A 13,680-nucleotide genomic window follows, 5' to 3' on the forward strand; every position below is an offset into this window, starting at 1 on the left:
TAAGGATGAATAACCTATTGAAAATGATGCGATATGATATCGTGTGAGCGAAGGTAAAGCACGGAAAATATCATGTGGTGATCAGAATGTCAATAAACAATACTTTCGAGCCTCAAAAAATATTAATGTACTATCCATCGCACGGAGTAAAATCCATGGGGCAAGGGGCAAGTGAGCGAGCGTGGGAGACCCATAACCATGGACAGTCAGGCGTTACATTTTTTACCCACTATTAGGTTTTAATTCCTAAGTGTACTTTGTGGTTTATTTGTTGCTTTTAGTTATGATTAACGTTCATCTTTCACGTAGATATTTTATTTTGTAGAACTTCGTTGTGAAGTTTTTTATTTGTACTAAGGGCTCTTTGTTATGAAGTTTTTAACACTGTTATATGTAATGGCTAATTGGTGAGATATTAATGTAACATAATATGTAGAGTTACCTGAATTCATCCGTGAAAATAAATAATAAGATATAAAATGGATTTAGTAGAATATTTTTGTTAAAAAGCCATAGAATAATTGAGAAGAATGATTGCGTAGAAAGGGAAACGAAAAAAGAATGAAGAATTAACTAGAAAGTGCATTGTCGTTGTCGTGGTTTGTGGTAGTATCGGTCTTATGGTCCATTGAGCCACATCAATTAGAATCTTACTACTTTCATCATATTTACATCGATCTATACGCAATTATGGTATATATATATTATATACATCTTTTATTATTCAGAACATACATTTTATAGTTCTCTTAAAGACTTAGACAAATAGCAAATGTCGAATATGTTTTAAGGTTATTGATATATGTATGATAGTTACATTATATAGTTTTAAACAGTGTACATCCTCCTGTTAGATAAAGTTTCTAGACTTCTAAATAATTGTCAAAATTCCTCTGATGATGAAGCCTAGAATGTATTTTGTGTGTTTTGACCTTCAAATAAATTCCAAAATTATTGGCAGTTGGATCATAACATCTGCTTAATTAATGCTCCATCCGTTTCATAATATATGATGTTTTAGTTGTGTGCATAAAGATTACCGAATTTATTTTCTTCTAAAAGGCAATTTAAAATATATAATGTAAAAATCAATCAACCAATTATAAAAAAATTTTAAAATGTAATTGGTTGAACAGTTTTCAATAAAAATAAAATTAACCATAAAATCTCAAAACATCTTATATTTTGAAACAATATAAACTTTTTAAAATATCATCTAATTTGAAACGGAGGTATTATATTTTTGTATGATCAAAATGAACTCTGGATTTGGTAACTATTAGTCTTTTTTTTTTAAAGAACCATCATTTTTTCATCAAAATGAATTAACTGTCCTCAGTAGTCACATTTATTCAGGGTGACTATTTGCATGACTCAAACCTAGGCCCGGGTCGAAAATTTGCACTCAAAGTCAAAGTACCTATAATGGTTATCTTTGATATTTGCAAATCTAATGAGAGTGGAAATTCTAGACGTCATGTTGTACGAGACATATATTATGATTTATGATGATGTGGTTGTCGAATTTCTTTGTTTTTTCTTTTTGATCAAATCGAATTTCTTTGTTTTTATTTTACCTTTGATTATAAAGGACACCTTTTTTTTTTTTTTTTGCTAACCGAGTATCCTGGCCCCATCGAGATGGTCCAGACTAGAGACCGAAGTGAGCATGGACGCTGCCAGGGCGTCACCATGTGGCTCACCGTGTAACGGTTTTCGGTCTCGGGTGCTGCAGTCCACATGTAAATTCCGCAGTGGCCAAGGCTCGAACCCAGGGGCGGGCACTCCAACTGGAGCTCCTATGCTACTAGACCAAAGCAACTTGGTTTGGTTAGGACACTTAAATCATTACACTTGCACGAACCACATATTTTCATTTGGCTGTAAAGAAAAATAAAAGCACCTTATTACACAAACAAGTGAAATATCATTTCATGTCCTTTGGAACAAGATGCCAGCAACAAACTACTTGGCCAAAAAAAAAAAGAAACTACTTCGCCACCTGACTTATGTACCAAATATCTCCCAACTGTTAGAAAATTAGATGATTATTCATCTCGGACACTTGTCCTTTTTATAGTAAACATGGGTGATAATACTTATCCTATAGTTTTGTCTTTTTGTCTTAGTCGGTTAATATAAACCGACTTTCATGCCCTATATAAAGCTTGTCATAAGACAAGAAATAGATGAATAAGAAGGAATTTTATTATCTTTAGCTCTTTCTCTCGTTTGTTCATCTTTCTCCAATCACACATTACAGAGCATATAATACATATAACACATATATACAGATACATAAAAATATACATATGAGCTAATAGTTCACAACACGTTATCAGCACGAGGCCCTGACCAACTGAAGCTTATCAATCCGAAAGTTCTTAAACCAGCCGAGGTAATGTTTAAATTTATGTATTTCAATATATTTAATTTATTTAAATTTTATTATTATTTCGGAGTGAAAGGCTGGACTTTCTCCGTTTATTTTTCGGGATGATAGGCGTTGTCTTCCCCGACTGATCGTTATGGTAGGCTATGCCTTCACGATCAGAGAAACACGTGGTAGGCTTTGCCTCCGTGAATAAAAATAAAAGGTCAAAAATGACAGACTAAGTCTCCTCGGACCTTGAAATAAGTAAAAGTCAAAATGGTAGACCATGTCTCCTCGGAATTTGAAAAATGATCAATATGGTAGTCTAAGACTCCTCGGATCATGTGGTAGGCTAAGTCTCCAATTTTATTTATGCTCTTTAAATTTCTGCAATTTAAATTTATGCCTTTAGTTTCTGCATTTCAATTTCCGTCTATATATTATTATTCTATGAATTCGGTTATCATATCAAATTTGACAAAGCTCAAAATAAATGCCCTTGATATTACGGAAAATAGTTATATGACCTGGGCAGTGGGTGCAAAGATGCACCTGAGAGAAAATGAGCTTTGAGAAATCATCGATAAGTTGAAACTATATCGGATGAGAAAAAGATAAAGCCATGATAATTTACACCACTTTAATGATGGTTTATAAGATAAGGTGTATCATGAGAAAGATCTAGAATATCTTTGAATAATCAAATCCTTGAAAGAAAGGATTCACCAAATTGTTAATGTTGATGTAAATCCTCCGTGAGAATTGAAAAGAAAAGAAACTCATGATACTAAACTATCAAGTCGGTCCTTCTTGAAAAGGAAAAGGGTGTGGATGCGGTTGAAACCGCTATCGTGGTCGTGGAAGAGGACGAGGAAAAAAGATTCTGTCCCTATGAGAATAATGGAAACTTCCACGAAAAATGAAAGTGGTCGGGTGATAAAAGGCAAACAGAAAAGGTTTGCTATAGATACGGCCAGAAAGAAAATTGGGTACGTAGTTTTCGTACGCCAAATATTTGGCCGATCTATATCGAGATTCAAAAAGAAAAAGAGAAAGGAAGTGAAATAAACTTCATCTCTTATGAGCCCGGACCATCTTTTCATAGCTTGAATACTCATCTTGATGATTCAGTTTTCTGGTTGGTCCAGAAAATGAAAATAAAATATCGATGTGATATGAGAATTATCTTCCTGAATAAGATTTTGAGATTCTGGATGAAGAAAAATATACCTGACAGGTATTGGGTCATCGTCATGACTACTAAAGGTAACAAATATCTTTCCTTTTTCAAATTAAATAAGTATAGTATCTAGTAATATAAACATATTATTGGCTCTAGAAGAGCTTATGATAAAAAGACATGCATAAGAAAAAGATGGCAAATTATAAATGAGTGGTAAACCTGAAGTTTACTGATATATAGTCATCTCCAATAATGTTATCGACATTATTGTGAAATGTTGAAAAACCAGAAGTTTTTCACATATAGCATGTCAAGAAAATAAAGGAAACCATCATCGGTGATGAATCATCAAACAAGTTCACAATATGTGATTTCTTTAAGCACACCCCAAATTAAGATCTCACTCTAAAGGATTTGAAACATAATTCATCCCAAATGGAAAAATTGGATATGTTATTGGTTTCAGAGTGGGATTCAGTACGAGATTTTAGACATGGAGTGTCATCATCTCGAGGGGGAGAATTAAAGAATCCTAGTGAGTGGAACATTGAGAAATTATGTTCGCACTTGAAAAAGAACTTGATAAAGTAAATTCAAGTAAGATGATCCCCATGATCGGGTGTAAACATGCACAACTATATGTAATAACGACATATACAATCCAAAGGGATAAAGTATATGGATAATTAGAAATATGCTCGCAAGTTTGCTAGAAGCATATGATAAGCTGGTGGAATGAGATATGCGAAATGGATTACAATAAAAAATAGAATAATCCATTTACAAAATGCCTGCCAGACATTTTGATGAAATAATGAAATCTCATATTCCAGCTGAAAATGCTCCAATAAGAAAATAGTGTCCTAAACGGATGATATATGAGTCTACGGCACGCTAGAGACGTGATAGACCACTTTGGTTCCAAAGAGTCCTCGAAATGGAGCAAAAATATAAATAGAGGATGAATCTCATGATGAGACCGTTGATATGGTTAATATAATAGTCAGGTATCTGGATAAATCATTGATGATGATAAAGAGATCTCGATTAACCATATCAGTACGGGTAAAAAGATGGAACCAAAGAGAAAATAGATTGTCGACGATAAAATGAAAAAAAAAAGCGCTATATAAATAAGGATTATGAATCTACCTCTATGTGTGAGGATAGAGTGAATTGATTGGCCATCAATTCGATATAAAGCTCGTTAGAAAAACGAGAGATTTTTGGACCAAAAGTCCAAGGTATATATTTCTCCAGAGAATGAAATGAAAGATGACCTTGAGGTATGAAAAACGGCTTGTTCCAAGGTCACTGGAGAAAATTTAAACTAGATGCAATATTGATATGTCTGGCATGACAAGTCGCATCTTGATACTTAGAAGTCCCTGGAGAGTTAAAGATGCTCTCGGGAATGTATAGGAACTCTGGAAGAGTTAGAACAAGCCGTATATAAGGTATCTTGAACCGGTAACTGGTGATATGTTTACGGCACAGTTTGCCGATTGCCATTTGATGAGGATGAGTTTCTAGCGTTAGGGGGAGGAATTAGAAAAAATTCCCAAAGAGATTACATGGTGAACATAGTCGTTGTTACACCTTGACTCCCCTATGAATTAATGAGAGCTGGAAATTCAGAAAATTGTGCATTTGCATAATTTGGCAAACCAGTTACCAAAGGTGTTCACAGATACGACATGATATACCCGCTGAAAATGTTCCATCAAGAGTTGATGTTCCTAAAGAACAAACTGATGGTAACAAAATGAATGAGCCTAGGATTCAGTTAAAAAGGGGGAGATTAGCGGGTTCTAGAGATAAAAATCCCCGAAAGAAATTGGTTGAGAAAAGTTGCAAGGTTCCTGAAGAACCTGATACTGAAAGATGTCTGAAAGAAGGCATAAGTGGAAAGGTTCCAGAAGAACCTGATACTGAAAAATGTCTGAAAGAAGGCATAGATGAAAAGGGTCAAGATAAACCAAATAAAGATGATCCAGATGACGAAAAGGGAACAGAAAAGTATGAGATTTCCACCAACTACACCCTTGATGAAAAAGTTATAAGATAAAAGATGTTGATGAAATGTTCTCCTTTTCTGTCCAAAGAGATCGATCATAAAAGTGATGATCCCGATCCAAGGTCCATTTTGGAATGTTAAAAAGACATGATTGGGAGGAGTGGCAGAAGGCCATTCAAATTGAATTATTCTCCCTGAATAAAAGAAATGTCTTTGGACCTATAGTCATAACGCCTGAGAATATAAATCTTGTTGGGTATAAGTGGGTATTCGTGAGAAAAGTAACACGATATAAAACCTGATTAGTTGCCCAAAGATTTTCTCAGAGACCGGGAATTGATTTTGAGGAAATGTATTCTCCGGTAATGGATGCAATTACGTTTAGATTTTTGATGAGCCTAACGGCATCTAAAAATCTTGAAATGCATCTCATGGACGTTTTGACTGCATATTTGTATGGATCGTTGGATAACAATATATATATGAAGCTCCCTGAGGGATTGAAAATGCCTGAAGCATTGAAAGAAAAATCCAGGGAGATTTGTTCGGTCAAGTTACAGCGATCACTTTACGGATTAAAGCAATCCAGACGCATGTGGTACAATCGCTTAAGTGAATATCTCTTGAGTAAAGGATATGTGAATAATGCGATATGTCCATGCGTTTTTATAAAGAAATCGTCATCTGGCTTTGTGATCATTGTTGTATATGTAAATGACCTGAACATAATTGGAACTCAAAAGGAGGTTGATGATGCTCGAACTCATATGAATGAGTTCGAAATGAAAGATCTCGGCAAGACAAAGTTTTGTCTTGGGCTCCAGATAGAGCATCTCCGAGACAGAATAATTGTGCATCAATCAAATCATACGAAAATGTTATTGAAACGCTTTTGTATGAATAAAGCGACTCCTTTGAGTACTCCAATGATAAATAGATCTCTCGATGTTGAAAAAGATGTTTAAAAGATCCTGGTAAGATCTTACATAAATAAGTACCTTGGAGATGCTAATGGTAATAAAGCATATGTGAGCTTATATATCTTGCGAGTTGTATTTGATTAAATATACTTTTAGACACTAATGTCTTTGCAAGATCCTGCTCATTTCCTATTCATGGAAATTAGAACGGCGTCGAGAATATCCGTTCTCTCCAAGATACATGCTATTTATAAAGTCGAACACAAACTGGATATGGTTTTACAATTGGTAAAACCGCGATTACATAGTGTTCCGAGAAACGATCCTAGGTTTCGACTTCTTCAAAGCATGTCGAGAATATATGTGGCTTCGGTCAATGAGTCATCACATATAAGAATCAAGCGGAATAGTCAACGAGAAAGAGCCGACGAAAATATTTGAAGATAATTTGGCTTGTGCTGCTCAACTCAAGGAAGGCTATATTAAGAGCGATAGAACAAAGCACATCCCTCCAAGATTTTTTTCGTACATAAGGGAGCTCGAGAAAAATAAAGAAGTGGACATCGAGTATGTACAGTCATGCGAAAATCCGGCTGATTTGTTCACCAAAGCTCTTCCGACTACAACATTTCGAAAACATGTCTACGGTATCGGAATGCGGCATTTGCGTGACTTGTGAAGAAAAAGCTATGTCCATTATTTCTAGGGGGAGATTACGACAGTGTACTCTTTTTCCTTTGTCATGGTTTTTGTCCCAATGAGTTTTCCATGACCAGGTTTTTAACGAGACACTACGTAATTGAAGATGAACAATCAAGAGAGAGTGTTAGAAAATTAGATGATTATTCATCTCGGACTCTTGTCCTTTTTATAGTAAACATGGGTGATAATACTTATCCTATAGTTTTGTCTTTTTGTCTTAGTCGGTTCATATAAACCGACTTTCATGCCCTATATAAAGCTTGTCATAAGACAAGAAATAGATGAATAAGAAGGAATTTTATTATCTTTAGCTCTCTCTCTCGTTTGTTCATCTTTCTCCAATCACACATTACAGAGCATATAATACATATAACACATATATACAGATACACAAAGATATACATATGAGCTAATAGTTCACAACACCAACTATTTTTTTCACACGTTATTCGTTTGCTACTTTTGCCTTTGAAGTTTTGACGGATTCGTTTACGTTGGACAATGCGTGTGTCGGACATGCGCACTGAAGAGATTATTGACAGTGACAGGGGCGGATCTAGGATTAAGGGGGGGAATTCTTAAGGAATTATAAAATTTTAAGAATCCATTGTTATTGGTTTATGAATTTTTAAAATCTTTCCAAAATCCATTGTTATTGGTTTAAAGATTTTTAAATTCTATTCAAATCTTTTGTTATTCAAAAAGTTTAGTTTTTATTGATTTTGCTATTCTATTAAATTTTATGGTTATTGGGAGCTAAATTCTTTATATTTTTACTCATAAGCCTAGACTTTGAAAATATCATGTCTACTCATAAGATTTCTGAAATCTATGTAGTAATAAAAACATTCACATACCGTATGATATATTTTTCTTGTTTGACCTGTGATTTTCAGAAGATCTCTTTGTCGGTTAGTTTCGTATTTGGCGTGTTCAAACATAATTTTTCGTTTGTAAGAGTGGTGCCTCAAAAAAATGTCAATGAAAATAAGATTGATAAAAATCTGTCACGTAATATGAAGATAAAAATGACTATTTTCATAACAAAGCAAAGAACAAACCATAACATAAAGAACCAATACTATAAAATACCTTTGCCTATATGAACACACCAAACAATAATACCCTAGTGTCGAGATTCATTGTTGAAAATTTCTACAATATTTTGTATATTACATTAGAAGGAGAAACATTTTGAAAACATACATTTTGCAAATACTTAATAATCAATAACAATCTATAGAAATCAATACAAAATATTTGATAGAAATTTAGAAAACATTTGTTAAATATACTAAACTTTTAAAAATCTGTCAACTTCTAAAATCACTAAACTCTTTCCAAATTCTGGTTCCAATAACCCCCTAAATGTAGATGGAGCACATAATCTTTTTCAGTATGTATAATTATTTGTTTAGGAGAGAATTACATAAGCTATTAGAAACTACTAATGAAAAACAAAAAATGAGATGGGGGGTACGCGCAAGTGAAAATGAGCTTTCTTTTTATTTTTTCCAAACAAATAAAGTATTTTTTATTCACAAATGAAACTATATATACATACATAGTAAGATAATCTGATGGAGTCTTTGTTCAAAAAAAAAAGATAATCTGATGGAGTCATATATGTTAAGTTTGACTGTGATAGAGTAATTAATTAATTAACATATGTAGAAATGGTCACTTCAGTCAATAAATGAAAGATTATTAACATAAGTGTTACGAAAGTGGATACATTTGAAAATTTCTAGTTTGATGAAAATTGAATCAAAAATTAATACTCTATAAAAAGAGGTTTGATTCCAAAGTAACCTTAGTAAAGAATTTTGTTTTCTATATCTCTATCAACAGAGATCTTAAATCATATAGATTTTGCTTTGGAAGATCCAGATTTCTTAACCCCTGATCTAGAATAAATTCACCAGGTATACTTCCGCTTATGTATATTCATTCAGAAACTAATTTAAATAATGAATTACAAATTAAATATTAAATTAAACGATTGGTATCAGAGCACCATATTTAGTTTATGTTTGGATCTACGATTGTGTTAATGAGAATTTGCATTTATTTGATGTTTAATGAAACCATTTTAGGATTTATTTTGTGTAAAGATTAGATTGTGGAATCTGATTTCCTAGTTTATAATGGAAAAAAATATTATACAATTTGTGGCATTTTTCATTTGTATTACATATGATCCTTGCATGTTTAGATCTAAGTTTTTGATTTTTATCTTGAAAAATATGTTTAGATCTAATGGTAAATATGAATATTTACATGTTTAGATCTATATATTTGGTTTCTATAAAGATAAAAAATTCAGATCCAAATAAAGTTTATGGATTTTTGAAATATTGTGTTTAATATTTTGGTTTTCTGAAATTTTTGTTGAAAATTTTCAATTTTTTTTGGTAGAACCATTTTTCAAATCTGTTTTCAGTTTTGATGGGTATAAATCTTTTGCTTAAGAATTTCATGAAAATCCTAGGTTGAAAACTGATTTGGGTGGTCCTATTTTGTTCTTTGACTCAAATCATTTAAATTTATTATGGGTCTATTAAGTTATTTTAGTCCATATTCTCAAAAAAAAATTTTTGACCAATTTTAGACAAAGCCTTAAGTCAATTTCAATCCATTTCACCACAGATGTGGCAGCCCAGTTGATTTAAGCGCAGGCGTTGGTGTTGTTGCGCTCCTGGGTTCGATCCACCGTGGGAGGAGTGTCCAGGGCCTTAACCGGTACAGACGCAGGCTGGCTCCGGGCCTAGGGGGAGGGAGTAGGGCCGAAGGCCCGAACCCACCACCTGGTTAAACAAAAAAAAAAAAAAAAAAAAAAAATTTCAATCCATTTCTTAATCAGATTAAAAGTACCCGCTGGGATTCGAAGCCACATTGTGTGGTATAAGAGTTTTATGGTAAAAGCTGGTATTCTCTATGATGTATTTATGTTTCGAGTATTTTGCATTAAAATTTTCTAGACTTATAGTTATATGTTTATGCAAATAATAATAAAAATTAGTTATATATTTAAAAATTTATTGAAGATGTCATTTGCAAAGCTTAAATTATTTATGGTATATACAAGTATCAAAGATATTCCTAAAACTAAATCTAATAATATATTCATAAAAATTATTGTATATATATATATCAAAGATAGATCCAATGTAAAAAGAATTTTCATTTGCATAGCTCAAATCCATTTTTTCTTTTCTTCAGAGATTTCCATGGAGATAGAGCAGAGAAAGATCATGAAGAGAGAAGAAGTTGATACCGAAGAGAACGATAATCAACTGTCACTACAAGAAGAAGAACAAGAAACAGAGGAAGAAATGTCTGGGAGGACGATCGAACCGTGGACGAAGCAGATAACGGTGAGAGGAGTTTTAGTGAGCATAGTGATCGGAGTTGTGTTCAGTGTGATAGCTCAGAAGCTAAATCTTACGACAGGGATTGTTCCCAACCTCAACAGCTCTGCAGCTTTACTGGCTTTTGTCTTCGTCCAGACATGGACTAAGATTCTCAAGAAATCAGGATTTGTCTCGAAACCATTCACAAGACAAGAGAACACAATGATTCAGACATCTGCTGTTGCTTGTTACGGCATCGCCGTCGGAGGTTAAGAACATAACTTTCTTCTCTCTCCTTTTTTCCTGTTTCTTTTTGTTTCCTTGTGAAACAAGCAAAGATTTAATGAATGAATTGTAAAACAGTTCCAAACCTCTTAAAAATATAACTTTTATGATAAACTTTTGAGTTTGGTAAGTCACAACAAAAGGGTTGATATTGCTTTTACTTTGGGGAGTGTATATAATATATAATCAACTTGTAGGATTTTCGATTTAAAGTGTTTTTGAGCAACTAATTTAAAATTTTTTTATTGTGTTTTTTTTTTTCAGGTGGGTTTGCTTCATATCTTCTGGGGTTAAACCATAAGACATATGTGTTATCTGGTCCAAACATGGAAGGTAACTCTGAGAAGAGTGTGAAAGAACCAGGCCTTGGTTGGATGACTGCTTATCTCTTTGCAGTGTGTTTCATCGGTCTTTTCGTCTTAATCCCTCTCCGTAAGGTTATGATTATTGACCTTAAGCTAACATATCCGAGTGGTCTAGCTACTGCTGTACTCATCAACGGCTTCCACACACAAGGAGATGCACAAGCCAAGTAAGTTAGTTAACCTTTTTTGTTTAGGTAAAACACAGTAAGTTAGTTAACCTACTTTGCAAAAAACGATTACTTTAAGTTTCCTAATCTTTAAAATGAAATTGATTTGCAGGAAACAAGTGTGTGGCTTCATGAAATACTTCTCATTTAGTTTCTTGTGGGGATTTTTCCAGTGGTTTTTCTCTGGCATAGAAGGTTGTGGGTTTGCTCAGTTCCCAACCTTTGGTTTGAAAGCTTGGAAACAAACGTAAGCATCAATAATATATACTGAAAAAGACATTTTCTCGTATGGATTCTGTCGAGATTAATGGTTAAGTAAACTTAAAAAAATCTTCCTCTTTTCAGGTTCTTCTTCGATTTTAGCATGACATTTGTAGGAGCAGGAATGATATGTTCACATATGGTTAACCTTTCTTTGCTTTTAGGAGCTATTCTCTCTTACGGCTTAATGTGGCCTCTTCTTGATAAACTAAAAGGCTCTTGGTTCCCTGATAATCTCGACGAGCACAACATGAAGAGCATATACGGTTACAAAGTCTTCTTATCCGTAGCTCTAATCCTCGGCGATGGTCTCTACACTTTCGTTAAGATCCTCTATGTCACCATTGTCAGTATCAACGCAAGAGTGAAGAACAAACCTAATGATCTTGATTCCGTGGGAGACAAGAAACAACATAAGTTTCGCAAGGAAGATGAGAACTTCCTAAGAGATAAAATCCCCATGTGGATAGGAATCTCTGGATATCTTATCTTCGCCGCGGTCTCAACCATCGTGGTCCCTCTGATATTCCCACAGCTCAAATGGTACTACGTTATCGTAGCTTACATTTTCGCACCGTGTCTTGCTTTCTGTAACGCCTACGGAGCTGGACTTACGGACATTAACATGGCTTATAACTACGGTAAGATCGGTCTGTTTGTTCTCGCGGCGGTGACGGGAAGAGAGAACGGAGTTGTGGCCGGACTAGCCGGTTGTGGTTTGATCAAATCGGTAGTTTCGGTTTCTTGTATCTTGATGCAAGATTTCAAGACGGCTCATTACACGATGACGTCACCTAAGGCTATGTTCGCTAGCCAGATGATCGGGACGGTCGTTGGATGCATCGTGACGCCGTTAAGTTTCTTCTTGTTCTACAGAGCGTTCGACGTCGGAAACCCTAACGGCGAGTTTAAGGCTCCTTACGCTTTGATATACAGGAACATGGCGATACTTGGGGTGCAAGGCTTCTCTGCTCTGCCTCTTCATTGTCTCCAGATGTGTTACGGGTTTTTCGGGTTTGCGGTTTTGGTCAACGTGGTCAGGGATCTTACTCCGGAGAAGGTGGGGAGGTTCATGCCGCTTCCGACGGCCATGGCGGTTCCGTTTCTGGTCGGAGCGTATTTTGCGATTGATATGTGTCTTGGGACTTTGGTTGTGTTTATTTGGGAGAAGAGGAATAGGAGGAAAGCAGAGGTTATGGTTCCGGCGGTCGCGTCGGGGCTGATCTGCGGGGAAGGGCTTTGGACTTTACCTGCGGCTGTACTTGCACTGGCTGGTGTAAAACCTCCGATATGTATGAAGTTTTTAGCTTCTTAGGATCAGTCAAAAGAGGAAAAAAAAAAGACTTGTGAAGTTATTAACTGAGTTGTGAAGTTAGAAGAAGCAAATGATATTATAATCATTCTGTTCTTTGAATAATAAGAAGACTTGCCAACAAAAACTTCTTGTTTTTTTTCTTTCTTTTTCTTGTTTTGTAGGAATCAGTGGCAGATCTAGAAAGTTTTATAATGTTGGCTCTACATCCGCCACTGGTAGGAATTAGAGTAAAATCTACTTGCATGAAATTGTGATCTAATCAAAGTAATAATTTTCACTCTGTTAGCATCTCAGGGTGAGAAAATTATCTGGAATATGAATTTTGATATGTTATCACTAATTCGATATTAATATAAACAATGTTTGGATTTGAATCGAGATGTTGAAACTTATGAATTTAAATACATTTTTTTTTGATGAATATACGGAACTGAGATGATATATTGCAAAATGATTAGGTATTTTAGTTTCAGACAAATCTAGTTATAATAGGATTTAATAAATCTAGAAGCTTAAAATTTTGATGCATCATTAGAAAAGCTAAAAACTTCCTTTCCTAAAAAACGATTCACTAGATTTAGATTTAATTTTCTTTGTCTCTTCAATTTAGTAAAGGACATGAGAAACTGATGGAAATTTTTTGATCTCAAATTAAAAATATTTAACTTGGTTTGATTCAGAAAATAGTGGAGATATTTTTAGGTTAAAATGCTAAAACCTAGCATGGTCTACTTCTTG

The 13,680-nt window shown here is 34.3% G+C and overlaps 1 protein-coding gene across 1 annotated transcript; it reads left to right on the top strand.

The window, feature by feature from the left end:
- Positions 1-10,287: 10,287 nt before the first annotated feature.
- Positions 10,288-13,223, top strand: LOC125583815 (metal-nicotianamine transporter YSL1-like). The gene is made up of 4 exons (XM_048751324.1): positions 10,288-10,817; positions 11,099-11,366; positions 11,479-11,613; positions 11,712-13,223. Exons 1-4 carry the CDS (start codon positions 10,427-10,429, stop codon positions 12,940-12,942), a joined length of 2,025 nt encoding a protein of 674 aa, XP_048607281.1. The 5' UTR covers positions 10,288-10,426; the 3' UTR covers positions 12,943-13,223.
- Positions 13,224-13,680: the final 457 nt, after the last annotated feature.

Source organism: Brassica napus, chromosome C3, assembly GCF_020379485.1.
Source record: "Brassica napus cultivar Da-Ae chromosome C3, Da-Ae, whole genome shotgun sequence".
Lineage (NCBI taxonomy): Eukaryota > Viridiplantae > Streptophyta > Magnoliopsida > Brassicales > Brassicaceae > Brassica > Brassica napus.